General features: G+C 35.4%; 2 protein-coding genes across 2 annotated transcripts; one reads left to right on the forward strand and one right to left on the reverse strand.

The window, feature by feature from the left end:
* Positions 1 to 139: 139 nt before the first annotated feature.
* Positions 140 to 8,523, reverse strand: LOC311085894 (uncharacterized protein). Its single transcript, XM_084118513.1, has 8 exons — positions 8,419 to 8,523; positions 7,669 to 7,974; positions 7,344 to 7,478; positions 6,236 to 6,454; positions 2,058 to 2,381; positions 1,624 to 1,929; positions 1,074 to 1,367; positions 140 to 987 (listed from the first exon to the last, which is right to left on the reverse strand). The coding sequence occupies exons 1-8, from the start codon at positions 8,465 to 8,467 to the stop codon at positions 800 to 802; spliced, it is 1,821 nt and encodes a 606-aa protein (XP_083974639.1). The 5' UTR covers positions 8,468 to 8,523; the 3' UTR covers positions 140 to 799.
* A 6,796-nt stretch (positions 8,524 to 15,319) lies between these two features.
* Positions 15,320 to 20,825, forward strand: LOC311085895 (uncharacterized protein; the record flags this gene model as incomplete). Its single annotated transcript, XM_084118514.1, has 4 exons — positions 15,320 to 15,377; positions 15,528 to 15,650; positions 17,660 to 17,959; positions 19,702 to 20,825. The coding sequence occupies 4 exons, from the start codon at positions 15,320 to 15,322 to the stop codon at positions 19,794 to 19,796; spliced, it is 576 nt and encodes a 191-aa protein (XP_083974640.1). The 3' UTR covers positions 19,797 to 20,825.
* Positions 20,826 to 21,212: the final 387 nt, after the last annotated feature.

Consider the following 21,212-nt stretch of genomic DNA (forward strand, 5'->3'; position numbering starts at 1 on the left):
CTGGTCTATATCTAAAAAGAAAGAAGAGAATCTAAAAAGAAACACACAAAACTAATCCAGCATAACTAAAAGCACAAGATTGCAATCTATGCTGATCAAGACAGCCAGATAACAGGTAAATATATTCATGAAACATTCTCATGACATTTTTAGATTTTAATGAATTTGCTGGATGTTACAATAATTCATACATAAAACTGAAAATACAGAAAAAAACATGAGCAAGGGGTATTCAAAGAAGTCATTTTTTTTAATGTAATGTAATAAAGAATTTCACATGTAAATAAAAAACTTTATGAAACAATAACAAATATTTTTTCTTGGTATAAAAATATAAAATTTGGTAACACTTTATTTTAATGTGACCTTGTTACATGTATTTAGTAAAGTAATAACTATAAATTAGGCATTATTACATGCAACTAACCCTAAACCAAACCCTAATCCAACCCTAACCCTATAGTAAGTACATGTAGTTTTATACTATTACTCAATTTTTTAATGTATAATTACACTGTAACAGGGACACATTAAAATAAAGCGTAACCTAAAACTTACATTAAAAGTAAAAGAAAATGTTTGAAATAACAGACACAGCTGTTCTTCAAAAGCAAAACAGTAGGTACCAAAAACAACCAGATAGCAGTATCAGTTATAAAACACACTGTCCGTTGATAAGAACATTGGTTTTCAAGGTTTATTTTCTTTATGATTGACAACATGCATAGAGTTTGAGATGCCTGGTAATATCCCTTATTTATATTCCTGAGAGACATAAAATACAGCTCATCATCGCCCCCTAGTGGCCCGATGTGACATCATCATATTCACCTTCATATGATTGGGGTGGTGTCTGCTCTCTCCTCTTCTGGTAAGATCTTCTAGTTCTGATATCATAAACCAGCACAGCAACAGTAGCCACGCCCACCAGAACAGAGCCAGCCAATCGGATGATAGTTTCAGTAAAACCACAACAGTGGATGCGGCCTGAGGAAAGACACATAAAAAAAAACACTGAAAAAAAGTTCAAGATCAACATGCTTGATACAGCTCCAATATCGCAGCTTATGAACCTGCACATGTGTGACAGAGAGTATTGATGTCCAGATGTGTGGTCTGGTTGCTGATGGTGTTGTAGATCACACATCTGTAGGTGTTTTTATCCTGATATTCCACCTCCAGAGGTAGAGAGAGACTGATGCTGAGATCAGACACACTGATGCTGGACAATACACTGATTCCTTTGTACCAGGAGAGAGTCGCATGACTCACATTCACCACTGAACACAGCAATGAACAATTTGAGGACGATGATGAAGAAGAACATTGTGGAGAGTTTCTGCTGATGACAGGAATCGGCAGAGGAGCTGGAAAACATGAGAGAATGGAGAGAAACCTTACAAAGAACTGAGTTTACAATGTATGTAGTTTAGTTAAATGTTCACAGACTCTCTTTTTCACATGAGGTCTAACATTTTGATGCACAGACTCAAACTAATTTGCAAGGAACATTGGTTAGTATATCACCTAGCCTACTGGATTCACACATTTTTAAAACTAATTTTTAGTAGCATTTAAACAGAGTTGCATACTTAATATGAGCTAATATCACCATGGTTGTACCTGGACATGGCTGACAGAGTCCACTGATGTCCAGATGTGTGGTCTGGTTGCTGATGGGATTGTAGATTACACAGCTGTAAGTGTTGTTATCCTGATATTCCACCTCCAGAGGTAGAGAGAGACTGATGCTGAGATCACACACACTGATGCTGGACAATACACTGATTCCTTTGTACCAGGAGAGAGTCGCATCACACACATTCAACACTGAACACACCAATGAACATGATGATGATGATCCTGATGATGGTGAAGAAGAAGAACATTGTGAAGAGTCTCTGGTGATGACAGGAATGGGCAGACGGGCTGAAAAATTGAAGTTAGAATAAGTAAAATAACATTAAATGAATTAAATTAATTTTAAAAGGAATTGTGCAGGGTCTAACAAATAAAACATAACATAGAACAATTATACACTGTATGTCTCTCCTCACCATAGACAGAAACTGTGAATGTCTTGTATGAGACCGTTTTACTGATGATCTGTAGTTGATAAAGTCCAGCATGATCAGTTCTGATGTTCCTGATGGTCAGAGATCCAGTTTCCAAGTCCAGCTCCAGTCCGCCTCTGAATCTCCCATGATCAGCATCTTCAAATGTGTTGAAGACTCCATCCTCTTTATTGATTTGAGCAATGACAGTCTCTTGAGTTCCAAACAACCAAAGCAGTTCCTCACCTCTTTGCACCATAATGTTCAGAGTAACAGAATCCCCTTCCATCACGTTTGTTATTTCACCCGTCTCAACACCAAACACACCTGGAAAACAGTGGAACAGGAACTGTCACTCAATAGAATTTTTGGTCCAAACTCGTCATTGTAAGCTGGTAGACCATCTTGGACGAGCAACAAACCACTTTAAGTTGGTTTTTGTAAAATGGTAGCTCGTCAACTAGACGATGACCAGTTTGGACCAGGACGAAAACAGCTACATCTACTAGATTTTTTCGCAAATTTATTAGAATATTTATTTCTTTTCATATTTATATTTATCCCCCCCCCCCCCCCCCCCCCCCCCCCCCCCCTTATATCATCCTCACTGGTTTATAGGTTAGCTTGTAAATCTCGAGCCTATACCACACAAAACACAATTTACTTACCAAACAGGCGTTCATAATACAAACAGAACCAAACAAATGCATAAAGCATTTTCTTTGACTGAGACAACACTTCTGCAAAATAAACGAAATAAAAACGAATTTCCTAAAACTTTGCTGACGATGGCTCTCGTGGGATTATTACGATATTTAATATATTATTTTTAAAATACTATCTGCATTTAAAAGGTAAACTTGCGTCGTAGTCTAATAGCGAAATAACGAACGTCGAAACTCTGAAGTTCTCTGTGTGTGTGCGCGCGCGCGCGCGCGTAGCCGTGCGCGTGCTTGTGATCGCGCTCGATTTTCAGTGAACGCTTCTGTGATGATGACGTTTAGTTCTGATCAGGACAGGGTTTCATTTAAATATATATTAATTTCATTTATGCTGTTGTATATTTATTTATTTATTTATTTACCTTTTATTGAATTTCTTCTTTCAAATCTCTCTCTAAAGTAAACTATAGGCTGTAAGCTATATATATATATATATATATATATAGCTATATATATATATATATATATATATAGCTTACAGCCTATAGTTTACTTTAGAGAGAGATTTGAAAGATGAAATTGTACTTATGAATGATGACTGATGATTGTACTTATTTGAATGATGACTGTACTTAAATGTGTAGTTTATATACCGGTATATATATAACTACACATTTAAGTACAGTCATCATAAGACATCAAGGCTGACCAACAGCATGTCAGTGGTTTTCTTGTGAATAATGATTCCATCAAATACATTTTTTTTTTTTTACACTCTACAAGTTCAGTTTCGAGTCAAACCGAAACATGACGTGGTCTGATTCCTTTAGATCTGGAAAGAAGTGTGGTTTTGGTCTGGTAGATGGACAAACATCTTGTAGAAGCGCTTCTGTGAACCTCTTCCTGTCCTATTAGCATGAACCTCACAGGCTGATTTCCTTTTACATAACAGTTACCCAGGTGAAAAAGACATACTATTAAATGTATTAAAATGTACTTAAGTAGCCTATATTTTTAGTACAAAACAAATATACTATTATACATTTTTAATACATTTAACATTAGCCTACATCATCTTCTTATATAGGCCTTTATACAGTATAAGTCAAACGAGGAGAAAGTTGTTGAAAATAACGTATAATTAATTATTTATTGAAGAACAGAAAGTTGTGTAAGATGTATAGAATGTGTATGGAGAGGAACAGGGCAACATATCTGACTGACACACATGTGATTCAAGATTATGCTATTTGATGGAAACTGCAGAAATCTGTGAAAACAATGTTGTTAAAATGTTGTAAATTTGAATTTGTCCCAAACATGGAAAGACAAAAACAGGATATGTTCTTCTACAAGAAGATGTCGGACGTGGGTGTAGGTGTGATTTCAAAAACAGTTTTCTGGTTCTGCTAACCTTTGCCAGAAATAACCCGAAACTAGCAGTGCTAAAGATGAAAGGTTACGATTTTTTATGTGCAGTTTAGAGAGATACATTTAAAAAAAAAAAAAAAAAATTTTTACACTATCATATTTCACATTTCAGATTTTAACAAAACTGTATTTTCATGGAATACACACGAGTTGGCTACATTAACACTTGTCTTTAAAAGTATTTAGTGTTTTTTTTGTACAAAAATCATGAGATGAAGTTTCTAATCATTCGACAGAATCTAAACTAATCTTGCAATATGATAGACATCTTGCATCATTTAAAGATATATACTGACCTTTACACGCAGTCATGTGGGTCTATAGGGGTCCTATCTGTGATGTCATTTCCTGTTTTTTTGGTTGTCACGTTACAAAAAAATAGCTTCCTATATCGTTTATACCACAGTGTCTCTGGGGCAACAGACCGAAAAATATTGTATGCCTAAAAAGCGCCAGACAGAACAGTGTAATATGATGTTCAGAGTTGCATGTTGCGGGTCAAAGGTCACAGGTTTACAGCCTGTCCGTCCAGATGGTTTCCATCAACATATCAGCGTTTGGTTGGTAACTACACCATCAGGATCCACAATGCATCCTTCTTAATTCAAAATAGCTGTTTATACCAGGGGTGTCCAAGTCCTGAGGGCCACTGTCCTGCAGAGTTTAGCTCTTATCTAGTAAGAGCTTGATTATCTGGTTCAGGTGTGTTTAAATGGGGTTGAAGCTGAACTCTGCAGGACAGTGGCCCCTCAGGAGCAGGACTGGACACCCCTGGTTAAACTTTTTTTTTTTTTTTTTTAATACGGGAGCTCCATCTAGTGTTTGTAAGTTGTAATAAAATCTAACTAAGCAACACATTTGCTGAGTCCCAATTCAATACTAAGATGTGATTATACATAATTTATACTCTTTATACAGAAATGGACCATGGAGAACATAATTATACGGTTCGTGAATCCTTGTTTTGTTTTCTGACAGTTTAATATAACTTTTAAAAAAGTCTAGTACAAATGTTACTGTCATTCATCAAAGGCAGCTGTCAGTGTCACAGTTGCTAGGCGACAAGAACAGTCCTCCATAGGCTGGAGACGTCCCATTTAACAACTCTCAGTCCAAACTTCGCAGACTTCGAAGGATGCAACCTTTGAATTGGGACACAGCCATTGAGTGACCATGTACATTTTACTACACACGATTAACATAATATGAGGGATTTTTGGACACATCAATGTTTTTGGATTTGTGGGATAAAAACTTATAGTTTTTATTTTTATCTTTTTGAAGTAAAAAAAGTATACTTCTTTTACGATTTTTCTATGGTTTTTCTAAAATTCACGGGAACATAATCTCCAAGAACAGTAATTCAATGATCATGTCTCCCATATGCTGTGTTCGTGATGTCCAGTTCAGGACAGGTGTCTCCCGAATTAAATGACGCTGCTGGAGCTCCACCTAGAGGCTGTACGTAGTAATTTCATAGAAATAGAAAAGAGTACTAGTAGCCTACTGACTAGTAGCCTACAAGTCCGAACTCTGCATAAAAGTTTGCACAATTCTTATTAATCAGGTATGTTGCCTATAAACACATTTAACTGTTTTTCATTTCCGATATCCTTAATTCTACTATAGCTGAACTCTTTCACAAACAGTTTGTCCTTCCATCAGATCAAATCACCGCTGTACAGATGTGAATAACTGAGACCACAAAAGGGTTCGACTCACAATCTGGAGCTGCTAGTGTGTCACATGAATTATGTCAATCACATACAACCTATATTTGAACTATATTGTTTAAGGAAGGAAAATAAAAGTGGACAGTAGTTGTTGTAATACTAAATCTTTATTAAAAGTCACCAAAAACATTCACCTATAGAGTAATTTCAACAAAGCTTATGAGTTCATTCTAATGCATAAAATGTGGTGCTAATTATTATTTTGTTTAGAAGCCATCAATTTAATTTAATAGATCAATAATATATATATATATATGTGTGTGTGTGCAAATACAATCAATAAATGTACAACTGATGAAAAACAATCTGTTAATAAACAGCTGTGCAAGTATAGGAAGTCAGACCAGTAAACTTCAGCAAACATATCTGGAACTAAACCTTCTGCTCAGTTCACACTGTTGGTCTGATTTGACTCCAGAGGTCTGACAGTGATGTCTGGTCTCTTCTTCTCTGATCAGCTCACTTCTTGTAGATCTGATGTCATAAACCAGCACAGCAACAGTAGCCACGCCCACCAGAGCAGAGACGACCAATCGGATCACAGCTTCAGTAAAACCACAACAGTGGATGTGAGCTGAAATAAAAAGAAAAACACTAAATCAGAATTGTGCATTTACAGTAGTTCCCTTTTTCACTACTTGTTTTCTAGTATTGTGTAAAATAATGAAAATAATATAATTCTAGAGTCTTCTAAGAGCTTCAGCCCCTTGTTTAACCTCAGCTCTTGTGGAAACCTGTGATTATGTGACTCTTTCTCCAAGATCTTTTTTTTGCACTAATGTTTTCTAAAGCAACAGCCCACTTACGCTCACTCTCTCTCTCTCACATACACACACACACACCTGCTTCACGTCTCGGTCACTTTTCTGCGGTATGTTCTCTGTTCCAGTTAAATCACAAAAGAAAAAAAAAACAGCAAATGAAGAATTCAGATGCAAAAGCCTCTAAGTGCTATCAGCAATTTTCTTTTAAAATTAGCATTTTTATCAAGCTCGTATATTTAGGTTCAGTAATTTCACTTTAATGACAATTAATAGGTCATTTTCATTGCCATTAAAGTGAAATAACTAAACATAAACATACAAGCTTAATAAAAATGATCATTCTAGAAGGAAATTTCAGATGGCTTTCTGAAGTCTTCAAATGCACTTGTGTGCACAAATAGTTCAATCTTTCTATGAATGCATGTGGTGATCAAACGTAAACCTTGAATACAATGTAAGTCACTTTGGATTAAAGCATCCTTCAAATGCATAAATGCATTGTTAATACAAATCTTGCAATTTTAATTGGTTTATGTGGTTGATGGTTTAGCCACCATCAGCAGTAACAAAACAACACTTATGAATATGTTTGGTCATAACTGCACGAGTGTTTCCGTTCTGACATAATCTTTTAAAGCTTTATAGGAAATAATATCGCACTGACTGAAAACATTAACAGAGTAAGAGTGAGTGATGTACCTGAACTTGGCTGATAGAGTTCAGTAATGTTGCTGTCCTCAGTTTGATTGACGGTTGAATTGTTCACAGCACAGCTGGACGACAATAAATTGGGGCATGGCGATCTTTCTGATGATGAAAAACTTTGTGGAGTCTCTGATAATGACAGATGTTACTGTGACGTTAGTCTCATCACACACTTCTGATCTTATTTTATAGTAAATCCACATTTTAAATGGAACTAAAGCCATTGAGACATGATAAAATGGAATAGTGAAAAAAAAATATATATATATATATATATATATATATATATATATATATATTACTATTATTCTCTACTTACCATAGACTGTGAGATTGAAACTCATGTAGCTGGTCCCTCTGCTGAGAAGTGTAAGTTGATAAAGTCCAGTGTCATTGGTTCTGGTGTTTGTGATGGTCAGAGATCCAGTTTGATCCAGTTTCAGTCTGTCTCTGAATCTCTCATCATACGTAGACTTTGATTTCGTGACTCCGTCGACTTCAGCGATTCTTGTGCTTCTGAACGTCCACTGTATCAAAAAATATTTCTGTGTTTCAGTAATATCAGTGTTTAGAGTGACAGAATCTCCCTCCATCACTGACACTGACTTCACTGTATCCGTCACATCTACAGAAAAAGGGAACATATTTTGTAACAGACATGATGTTTGTTATTAATGACCAGACTTACAGTTATCAGTGATTTGTATTTATAGACATTTTCTTTAGTGGATGAATTGCAGTAAACTTTTAAAGAATAACAATAAAAGTTCAGGAGTTCAATGTCAGGTGATTTTTCTCCACCACTCACTTTCGTGTGCAAACAGAAGTGAAACTACAACAATTATTTTTGGATAAGACTGATTTAAAACTAAATATCAAATTTTGTTTTGGAATTCCTAAGACTAAAAATCGCAGCATGTCCCAGAACTTATAAATTACGTTTGTAAAGATATTAAAGAGATAAGAAATTGTGAAACTTTTAACGAAAACCAACGTAATGCTAAGTGTTTATTTTATATAGGCTATAAGAAAATAAGGGACATCATAATTAAAAACACTCATAACTTACCAATCAGACGCCACAAGCACACAAAGAACAAAATAACAGCATTAACCATGTTCCTTGGCTGTATGTCAATCAATTTAAACACGCAGTAAAACCGCCCGTTCACATCACAAGCGAACACTTTGTTGCTGGTTGTTGCATGTCGTCAAATGTATAGGGTCTCTAGTAGGCGTTCCCATTGGTTGCCTATAGCGGATGTCATGGCATGTTGTTTCAGTGAACAGTTTCTAAAATAACCATTTTTCTTGGCGTGAATAACATTTGCAACCTGGAAAAAACGTAAATAAATACGCAAATAAATAAATGTGCAAATGAATACATAAATCCACATATTCCTGCACACAAATATATAATGTAATACATTTAATAAATATAAATAATTAAATGTGCGAGGAGATAAATAGTAGGCTAATTAAATTAATAAAACAAATGTTGATAAAACAAAAAAAATGCTAACCTGATAGTTTACCTTTCCTTTTAACCGAATTCATTTTTGAATAGCTCCGTATTTATTTCTCCTTGGCGCAACATGCTAATAGTTAGGAAAAGTTAGGATTTTTTTTTTTTTTTTTTTTTGCCAATCTGCAAAAAAATGTCTTACCAATAGCTTTTTTTTACCATGTAAGAAACGCCTGGAGAGGCAATCAAAGTTGGGGTGCCCAGACGTCCTGGGTAAAAGTAATGATTTTTTTATTTTATTTTTAATATTACCTTTTGAGATGTCTAACTAGGGTTTTTTAGGGGTGCCGAATCTATCTGGTTTTATTGAACAATTACAAAACAAAACTTACTAAATCGGTTTAAGGCCAGACACAACAGGTGAATAGAGTCAAATGTTTAACTAGCAGATATCACCATGAAACTTTCCCAGTTGATTACCTATATTAAGATGAGAAAAAAATGTATTACAAGTGTTCTGTAATTTAATGTTTAAATATTCAAATTAGGCTATATCTAATTAAATATGCGCTAATTTGCATATCTTTTAAAAAATGAAATCTGAGTATTGGATAAAGCCAGGTTAAAAATATTTTTTTCATTGTGTTCACATATTAGATGGGAAAAAAAATACTGAGGGATTCATGGATATCTAATTTTGTTATCCTGTAAATCCGAAAATACTGTAAATTTCCAATACCTTAACAAATTATTTTCGCCATGTTTTTTTGAATAAAATGTTATATAAATCAGGCTAGGAATAATATATTTACAAATCCCTCTGTATATGTCTTCATAATATAACTAGGTACAAGACTGGAGAGTTTGGTGTATATAGGTGCTACTGAAGTGGAGATTTCGGACTTGGAGTATAGAGAAAAGTCATTTTGAGAAAATGGCCTTTAAAGATTTATCATCAGCCAATGAGATTGCGCATTCAGCCCTTTTACTTTCACGATTGGTTGCTGATAAAAAGGAAATGACCATATTTGGATCTGACAGTTAATTTTTTGATTTAAAAGAAAGTGTCTATGGAACTGAGTCACTAAGGCAACTTATTATGAGTGATGGGAAACCCAGGCTTTCTGAAGTGTTTGAGGCTTTCATCCAATTCTGCCGAAAAGGGGTCATTAGCCTACTCGAAGCTTTTAACACAATGCGCATTAGCAACATCTGGTGGTCACACTTTTATGGTTATGGTTTTCTCCACCATATCTAACAAATCACAGCAGAGCAGAAAAAGCACGTGAAACAGCTTCATACGGTGACATAGCCTACCGTACAAAAGTGGAATCAATCTGGGATCCATACAGTTCTATCAAAATAGATCTATATCATCTAAATGAATTTGAGACATTGAAATGTATCCCCGGTCGCGGGAGCGCGCACGCATTTAGCAGTAAAGGCGGACCATTGGTTTGACCAGGTAAAGTTTCAAGGGTAGCCTAACTTGTCACGACACCTGTCAGAAACCACGTCATGCCACGCCCTGTGCTCGCCAGGACAGATCGACATTTCTGCTGTAGGCTGTATTTCTTTCAAGTATAACATTAAACTGGGTCTTATTTAAACGCCATTCACACCGTTGAGAAAAGTCTAGTGTGGTAGAGTCTAAACTTGGAGTTTTTTTTTTTTTTTTTTCTGTTTTTTTTTTGTGACTGTTTTGAGTTTAGTTTTCTGGCTTGTCAGTCTGTCTTGCTATAGCTTTAGGACGACAAACACCGGAGATTCAGCGTAACACAAACATATAGAAAAATCTCATTGATCATATTATTCAAGTCAGATTCGTCACAGCTCTACAAAAACATTTGGAAACGAACATGTTGCTCGTTCTGTTCTTATTGATGTACGGTAAGTTATGAATCTCGATTTCCTTTCGTTTTCGACTTATAGACATTTTTCATAGACAAGGTTTTATGATGATTTCAAGATTTAATGATGACAGAAGAACAAAGAAATCCAACAGAAATAACATACTGAAAACAAATTCTATTCTTGATGAGTACCCATACACAAAATAAATGTATTTGAAATATATTTTCAGAATATATTTTTGGAATATATGCAAATTGAAATTGGCCCAATGAATATATTTTAGTTAAATATATGTAAATATATTTTGAAAAAAGTCAACATTTTTAAAAAAAAAAAAAAAAAAATTCAATTTATTTTTTAGATAGACCACTTCAGCTGTGAATGTGGGAGAGCAGTGCTCTACTTCACCCACCCACATTATTCCTGCTGGTCAGTGATCGAACCGGCAACCCTTCGGTTAAAAGCCCGTAGCCCTAACCAGTAGGCCACAGCTGCCCCTTTGGATATAGGAAACAACATAATTTAATAGTGTGTGTATGCAGTGTTAGACACTGAGTTCTATCTATTGTTTAAGTGCACTTCACTGTTGGAGTGTCACTGCTATACTTGCATCATAAATATTGTGCATATTTTCAATATGTAAATGACTTCAGGAAAGATGTCAATAAAACAACAATAAATCTAATAATTGCACTTACGTGCCACCTAATATGGCCTAATAGTCTTAGGAAAGCAACTATCTGTCATTTTACATTGCAGTCATTTAAATGTAAGTACAGTATTTATTATAGCTGTGTGTCATAATACAGTAGTGAAATATGGTAGCCTACTGTTGTGTATAGGGGAAAAGGTAGAGGAATTACTATGATCAAAATACATTTTCGACCCTTCTTTAGCAAGCTAAACATTTTATGACCATATATTTTGTCATATATTTTACATTACATGTTATAAATGTAAATATATTTCACACTTAACATCATGCATTTTTGTCATATTTCAGAATATATTTCAAAATGATAAATATAAGTGGACAACGTCAATGTATTTGGAATATATGCCACATATATTTTTGACACTTTAAAATATATTTACATATATTTCTTTTGTGTATGGGTATAGCCTATTCTTTATCCTGAGATGAGATGCATTTAGGCCTATTTGAGAAACAACATGAAGCATTAATATTAGGCTAAGGCAATTGGTTTCAGAATGTATTTTTTGTTTCATACAGATACAGTCTATTCTCAAGTAGGCTACATTTATCTTGTTAATGTTAAACTTGGGTGTATACGGTCTTACATTTTTTATTATTTTTTTTTCCATCACAATCTAAAAAGGTAGCCTAATCCAATATTTGTCATTTCAGCAGCTCACACAAATATTTCAATCGAATTCAGTTGACTCTGGTTTTATAGTAGGCTACCCCTGAAAGGGAGTATGTTAATCAGTAAGGACTCAAAACGCGATGCTTCACAATCACAGTTTGTTACTGGGAATGAAGCCAATCGCGAGAGCTCCATGACAACGAGAACACGCACGCACACACGCGACCAATCAGATGCAACCATTTTAACAGCGTCAACATTTATATTAGTTGACTTAACATATTTATTAATGCAATACATATAATTTTTAAAGTATTTGACAACATATGAATATTTAATAATTCTTTAAACTGATTAATACTGAAATGGTCCCATGAATTAAACCTCAGAAAACACTTACAGTAACTCTTCAGCATATTACAGTTTCAGTAAAACTTGTTCTGTTTGTTTTCCAGGTGCGTCTGGTACAGAGACGGATGAAACTGAGCCTGTGTCAGTGATGGAGGGAGATTCTGTCACTCTACACACTGATCTGACTGAACTACTGAACGATGATACTATTCTGTGGCTGTTTGGTCCAAAAGATTCTCTCATATCTAAAATAACGAGAAAGGTTGACTTGACTTCATTTTCTTTCACCGGTGAGGATGTGAGATTTAGAGGCAGGTTACAAGTGGACCAAAACACTGGATCTCTCACCATCAGAAACACCAGAATCACACACTCTGGACAATATAAACTCTCTATCTCTAGAGAAAAGACTACGACAAAGATATTTAATGTTACTGTCAGTGGTGAGTATCAAGTCTTTTATTGTAACTTTAGTTGCTCTTCCACCGTTGGGCCAAACCACTCCATTTGCTTAAGCTAGTTAGCATATGGTTTATGGATACAGAAACAAGCTTCCATAAATAGCGTGCTTGGCCAGCTACAGAGAAACTGTCAGCCAGGCCACAGACAAATGTCCAATCCTGAGCAGCGCTGAGAACGGTTTGTAAGCGTGTCATGCTGAACCATGCTCAAGTTGAAATGTAACTGGAACCGTTAATACCGTTCTTAGAACCGTTCGGCCTGACGCTGGAGAAGCAGCTAATGGTCCGGGTTTAGATCAGTGTGTCAATAATTTGGTCATTGTAAACCCTGGATTATTTCACACTATTCATATTTACCCTGGGTTAGGAATTATGGTTATTCAAGTTTCATCATTTTAAACCAAATTTAAATGATTGTGTAAGCATTTATTGAGTGTGATTTTCCAGATTTTGCACCACACAATCAGGTTTTCATGATGGGACTAACTCTTTCAAAATTTGTGATATGTCATGAAACACATTTTTGTTAATGTTCTGCTTGTTTTGCAGACATGGTTGGTGAGACGGAGGCAGTGAAGTCAGTGTCAGTGACAGAGGGAGAGTCTGTCACTCTAAACCCTGATGTTGAAATGCACAAATATGCTCTGATGCTGTGGAGATTTGGAGATAAAGGCATCATCCTAGCTAAAATCGATATTGAAACTAATAAAATCTCATTAAACAATACTGATGAGAAATTCAGAGATCGACTGCAGCTGAATCAGAACGGATCTCTGACTATCAGAAACACTAGAACCACAGACTCTGGATTTTATGAACTACAGATCAGAGACTGTGAGAGTTCACAGCGATTCCTTCTTTCTGTCACTGGTGAGTCACTCTGAGTAACTGAAAGAGTGAGTAACTTTCAGTATAATGGCATATACGGCAGTGTCCCTCAAATCCGGTCCTGGAGTTTAGCTCAAACCCTGATCATAATCACCTACCTGTGATTTTCTAGTGATCCTGAAGATTTTGATAAGTTTACTCAGGTGATTTTGATCAGGGTTGGAGCTAAACTCTGCATTGGCATTGGCCCTCCAGGTCAAGATTTGAGGAACCCTGGCATACAGTATTATTAGCATATATTTGAAGTCATTTAAGATCATCACATTGACTGACACTTTCACTGTCTCTCTTTATAGCCAAATATCCAGGTCTTTCTTGTTGTGCTATAGCAGGAATTTGTTTTGGTGTTTTAGCTGTTCTGCTGCTTGTGGCTGTGATTTACTATCGCCGCAGAAATTGCTCTAAATCAAAAAGGCAAACTGGTAAGTATTACAAAATTGAAAAGAGAATTTCCATTTCCTCCATAATATTGCTAAAACTTTTGTTATACTGTGTACACATTACATTATAGTCCTTATTTTGAGCGACTCGTCTTTCCATTTCTTTCAATATCAAACCACTCATGTGGGAAAATAAACTCCAGCCCAACGCTACAACAAACCATAATGAATTGAATCTTCACAATAGATAATGCCTTACAATGAACTCTGTTAGAGAGCGATATATGGCAGTTTATCTCTTCAATAAAATACCTTACTCACCTGTTAGTAATAAAAATAGCATCATCTCTGCATTGCTTTTCAAATCCCTCAGTTCTCGTCATCTCCGTAAAGCCAAGCCGATGTTGATTCTTGTTTTATTACGAGCTCTGTCGAGTTCTCTTTTTGCCAGCAGACTCTCATTTGTTCGGCGTTTGTTTAAAATGGGTGATTCCCCTGAGACTGGAGATATAGAAGCTCCATGTCAAACTTTAACGCTCGTTTTGACAATTTACCTGTGACACCCCCACACGAGTCAAAGTACCCTAAAAAATATACTAAAATGTATTGGAAATACAGTTATTTTATTCTAAGTATACTATAAATACATATGTATGTACTTGATATAAATACCTGCAATTGTACTTTTGTTAAATTGGAACAACTCATTTTGTACTTAATGTACTTTAGTTATCCAGAAATAGTGCTGAGATCCAACTAAAGATATATTTAAGTATATTATCTTGCATTTAAAGAATGATATTATGCAGATGTCATACTATCTTTACCAATAGTGATATTAAAACACATTTTAGGCTTAATATTAAGAAATGCGCATTGTGAAATAAAGGTATAGGTTTTTTCACTAGAGTAGTCAGAGCAACTTCTCCAACAAGATCTCCAGCTTTTCACTAGTGTTATAACCCTTTCCAACAACTATTTCGCCCAAAAATGGAACTTCTCCCATCATTTACTTATGTCATGTTTTCCATATAACATTTCATAGGGACCTCAATGTTCAAGCTCTAAAAAGGAAAATAACCAAAAATGCTCTATTGTGTTGTCCAAACAATTCATGCTATATATTCCAAGTCTTCTAACGTCAGATGATAACTTTGTGTAACGGACACGGTTATTCACTGATAATCTTCCAGTTTTCCAATGTTCTGCCAAAATTATTGATGTGCTGCAGTAGGTTTGAGCAATGAACAACTGTGAGTGTGCAGAACAGAGAATGAGATTTGAGTTGTGTGGCATTACCAGTAATTTTTCAGTCTGTTCCTCGCTCAGACTTGGAATATAGTAGAGTCATATGGACTTTATGGTGTGGTTGGTATGAATGTATAATTGAGATGTTTACCTGCAGACTCATGAACACATTTCTGTTCTCTGTTTCTGTGTAACTGACGAAGCAGAGACCGTGACAGAGGTAGAATCTTTTACTGAAATACAGGATACCAATATAGACTGGAGCTATGAACCTGAAGACAGTCTCTTTGCTGAAATCAATAGAGGGACCAGAAGGACAGTGGCAGGTACTGCACTCAAAAAAATGATATGTTGGCTTTAATTAACTTTATGTCAACAGGTCACACATAACTGGGTTTAAACAAACATAATTTGTTCATGTTACTTCAACATCATGGAATTAAGTCATTTTAAGCAAAATGTTTAGTTTGTGAAATTATTTATTTTAATAAATCTTTAAATCATTCCATGGCCTAAACGTTTAAATACTACAGCACATTCTGCTTTATGATTTGTGAATTCATCTTCTGCTCTGCTATCTGACTGCTTTATGTTCATTATATCTTTATTCTTAACTTAAAGGAATAGTTCACTTTAAAATGAAAATTCTGTCATCATATACTCACCCTCATGTTGTTTCAAACCTGTATGAATTTCTTTCTTCTGCTGAACAGAAAGGAAGATATTTAGAAGAATGTCAGTAACCAGACAGTTTCCTACTATGGAAGTCAATGGGACCCAGAAACTGTCTGGTTACTGACATTCTTCTAAATATCTTCCTTTCTGTTCAGCAGAAGAAAGAAATTCATACAGGTTTGAAACAACATGAGGGTGAGTATATGATGACAGAATTTTCATTTTAAAGTGAACTATCCCTTTAAACTTAACCATAACAATCTAAAAATATGACTTTGCTCTGGTAAAAAGCTTAATATAATTATCATACATTTACTATAACAACATTCCTATGAGAGCTGTTAGTCTAAAAAAAAAAAAGCAAATTCTATGGAAGCCACAAAAATGTGTTTTGCGGGAGTGATACAAGTTTTTATGCATAATTGCATGTTCAGTTGACGCTTTGTCACATAAATTATATTAAGTGTGTATACAAACAGTGTGTCTTCTCACTGAACAATAAAAAATATAGTAGTGTTGTAAAAATTAATGTGATTTTTTCCAGTTGTACAGTACACATATTTAACACAATTAATGTGGCATCTGTATTTAATATTATCACAATATATATATAAATATATAAATAAATATATATATATATATATATATATATATATATATATATATTTTATATATATATGAAGAGTTCAGATGCAAAAGCCTCTAAGTGCCATCTGAAATTTTCTTCTAGAATGATCATTTTAATCAAGCTCGTATATTTAAGTTCAACAATTTCACTTAAATGACAATGCAAGTTACCTATTAATTGTCATTTAAGTGAAATTACTGAACTTAGATATACAAGCTTTATAAAAATGATCATTCTAGAAGAAAATTTCAGATGGCACTTAGAGGCTTTTGCATCTGAACTCTTCATATACTGTATATATATATGTAAGGGTCCGGGATAATGTAGAGCGAGGCGGTTGTTATATATAGTGAATACAACCCCGACAGGCTGATCAGGACTTGTATCAGCCTGAAGGGGTTGTATTCACTATAACAACCGCCTCGCTCTACATTATCCCACTTATTACATGGCTACCCACGAAATAAATCAATAATTTGACACAAAATATTGATTAAAAAGGAGTTTATTGACTTAAAAACGATTGTATTGCTTCCGCTAAAGAAAATAGTCCGTTCGGACTCTACGGTTAGAATCCTGCATCCATAGCAACACAGTTTTTCATGGCAGCGGTGTGTTATACCAAAGTCCTGTCTCTGGTTATACTTAGCAGCGGTCTGTTATCAAGAAATAACAGGCCACATTCTACATTGGAATTTAACTAAGCTATGTAATAAATATATACAAAGAACAAAATGTGTGATTTTAATTAGTTAAAAAAAAATATTGATTGACAGCACTAATATAGACAATTTTGCATATACCTCATAAGAAAAAAAAATTGCGAAATAGATGGTTCTGCTCATGAATGTTTAGTTTTCTTGCACCCTTATGGGATTAAAAAAATGAAAATAAGGTTCATGTTCAGGAACATGCCAAAATAGTAAAAAAAAATAACATAATCTAAATGTATTATTTCAAATGTATTCAAAATGAATTTAAACATTTGTTTTTCTATCTCTCTCTGTTTCTGTGTGCTGCTGTGACGTGAAGTGAGTTCAGTGTCAGTGAAGGAGGGAGATCCTGCCCATCTCCCGACTACTGCTAAAATACAGCCAGGGGATCTGATACTGTGGATGTTTGGAGCTGACGGTTTGAACCGTCTTCTACTATATAAAGCTGATTCAAAAATAACTGATATTAATGAGAGATTTAGAGGCAGGCTGAAGCTGGGCAAGACGACTGGAGCTCTGATCATCAAAAACAGCAGACCTACAGACTCTGGATGTTATATTCTACAGATCATCAACAAAGAACATATCACATTCAACAGATTAAATGTGACGGTCACTGGTGAGTAGAACAACATTTATTAAAAAAACAGTCCTCAGCGGTTTTCCAACAGGGCTTTCCCATTCCAGATTATGTGAGCAGTGCGAATCACTAGTTACAGTAAAACTTCAAATAATAGCTATATAATTTAATAATAATTTAGTTTTACATTCATTTACAAAAATCAGCTGGTTGAATGAAAATTGCTGATGTTATCGGATTTTCAGGTGATTCTCAATTCATTCAGTTAAAGGTGAACTATGCAGTTTTTTTACCTTAACTAAACAGCTTAGGAGTCATTAGAATGGTTATATTACTTTTTTCGGGTTGAATAGTGGTTGTCTCTCACCCCCCTATTGCCTGTGAGCGGAAAAACCACCCTTGCAACTTTAAGCCGGTGGGCCGCCGGCCTCAGCGTCAGGAAGTATCATGTGATATCAGGTCTCGCGATGTAACAAATTCTGTCATTATTGCGCTCCCTCACGCTGTTCGAACCCGAATGAAGAAGACGTTTTAAAGAATGTCCCATCTGTTTTGATGTTGTTGATCTACTAGCCTCTGGTATCTGAGAGTCGCCAACGAGTTTTTACAACAGTGTTGTCAAATATCTATTCCGAAGCTGTAGGGGGAGCTCTAGAGAGAAACCTGCAAGCAAAAAGCGAGAATACAGCGAAGAAATTCTCGAAACTGCATAGCCCTGCTTAACGGACGCTCTGAGATAAAGTGAATTCAGACTGCAGACTAAGTAACAATTGTATTTAATTGTACAGTACAATCATAACATAGTACAGACATGATCTTAATTCCATAATGTCCTTAAACATAACAATATTGCTGGCCATAAACTGACAAAGTGCGCGTCCGGTGTGCGATACCTTGAGTTGTCATAGACGTGACGCGCGCTAACTCTCTCTGCTTGCCTTGCTTGCGCTAACAGCTCCAGCCCAGATGCGCAGGGCTCTCTTGTGTGCGCAATCTGCTCCATAGAACTGGCTTAAACAGACAATCTGACGGGTTTTAGAAGATTAAATAGAACCCGAAACTAAAAAAACAGACCAGGCCTCTTTTTGAGACCGGTATTTATTTATCCAAACCTGTAGCCACACCAGGCGTGTAAAAGAGACAGGCGTCTATTTGGGACTCGGCTATTTTTGAAGTTTTACGGTAGTTAGTGCGGTTCATTTGAATGAGTGTGAACGCTGCCATCCGAACCAAACAAGCAGATCGAGACCACTAAAAAGATGGGTCTCGTCCACTTCCAAACTAACTCTGGTGCACTTCAAAACTAAATATGAACGCAACATGGACCAGTGACATGTAAACGAACCAAAAACCGGACATGATGTGACCCTAAAAAGGAACGAATGCTCAAACATACCTGTTTTTTTCCCCGTCATAGTCATAATATTACCCTTCACAGTTCAGGACAGGCATCAGAACCAATGAAAAAATGCCAATGTGAACTCTAAGCGAACCAGGAATAAATGTGTTTGGGTTTTTTTTGGTCCGGACCAAAGGAACCAAGCTAATCAAACTACAAGTGTGAACAGAACCTAACATTCTTTACGTTTTTCAAGGGAAAAAAATGTGTAGTTATTCATATTGTAAAAATATTAGCTATATTTGTTTTTGTTTAGTGTACATGTTTAGAAACTCTTGAGATTGTGTAGCTTTGACATCATCCATATGTAGATGTAAATGCAGCAAAATCATTTCTTTCTCTTATTTTAATTTCTGTAATTTGTCTCTTTATTTTCTGTCAGATTCCTCAGGAGACCGAGTGAATGAACCAGAGACGTCACCGCTGTTGAATGGAGATTATCCTGATGGAGAGAATGAGCAGCAGAGTTCAGTATAATGCGATAAGACACGCCCAACACCACTGTCAATCACTGTGACATCATCAACAATCGAGCTCAACAAAATATTTATAATTAATTAATATATAATGCTTTTATGAAAGGGAGAAATGAACCTGTGTGCTGGAAAAAGTTGGAATGAGTTCTTGTGTGATGAGCACATGACTAACAGCAGGTTACAGAAGACACCTGTTTAGGCAAGATACTGACACTAGGGTGACCAGATGAGATTGGCTGAAAGTCGGTACAGTTTTCGGAGTGGGAGGGCGGGCTGCAGGACGACTCAACCTCCACGGACAGTTTTTAATGTTTTATCAGACAATAACTACTCAAGATTTTGCTTTAATATAATTATCGGGACAATTAGGGCCAGATTCGAGATTCGGGACAACAGCAGCTAAAGATTTTGGGACTGTCCCGAATGTTTTGAGACGTTTGGTCATCTTACACTAATCTCACTCACTGCTGAAGAACTACTGAGAACTGATGAAGCACGAGCACATGTAATATGCTGAAGACTGAAGAGTTACTATGTTTTTTTTCCTGAGGTTTAATTCATGGGACCTTTTCAGTTCATACAAAGTAGTTTAAATAATTAATTTAAATAATTAATATGTTTAGTATCACTGATTCTTGAGAGTTGGGACAAAACATGTCCCACATAGAAAAGTCTAATTTATAGCAAAACATGAATAAATTCATCATGATTGACATACTTGCAAAGTTAAATCTAAAGGAATTGTATATACCTATCTGATTTTTAGAATAAACTTTTTTTATCTTTTTGGGGAAAATTTGTTTAAATGTATGTCTGTGGTTAAAAGGTCCATGTTATTGCACTTGTCCTCAGCAAGAGGTCACAATATTAACCATCCCAAAAAAAAATTAAAAAAGCTCTACAATTGTGAAAACATTTATATCAAATAAAAAATAAGGGGTATAAATATAAAAAACAATGCATTAAGTGAACATCAAACAATATTTTCCATAAAAATCTGCCTATTAAAGTTGTGTCCTCAGTTTCTGTCAACTCCGTCAGATTTTTTCATAAAGCTCTTTAAATCAGGAAATAGCATGGTCAACTATATCCCTGAGGACCCCTTTTCATCTCCCTGCCTGTGGTGAATGCAGCACTACCACACATGCTCTGGTACATTTTACAATTTTTATATTTTAGACAAACAATGTCAATATTCCTATGGTCACAGCTGCACCATGTCAATACCATCTTTCTGTTAAGATACTTTTTTTTAAACCATAGTGGACTGAATTTAAGCATTTTAGTGAGGTTATTGGGACAGCTAGCAACTGAGGAAAAACTACCTAGCTGCAGTGTACAATACATGTTTTGGCAGGAAAATACATGCCCTTATGTCAACTCCGTCAGGTTCTATGTCTGACAGAGTTGACCTGTA

Source organism: Abramis brama (genome assembly GCF_963993115.1).
Source record: "Abramis brama genome assembly, chromosome: 6".
In the NCBI taxonomy this organism is placed as follows: domain Eukaryota; kingdom Metazoa; phylum Chordata; class Actinopteri; order Cypriniformes; family Leuciscidae; genus Abramis; species Abramis brama.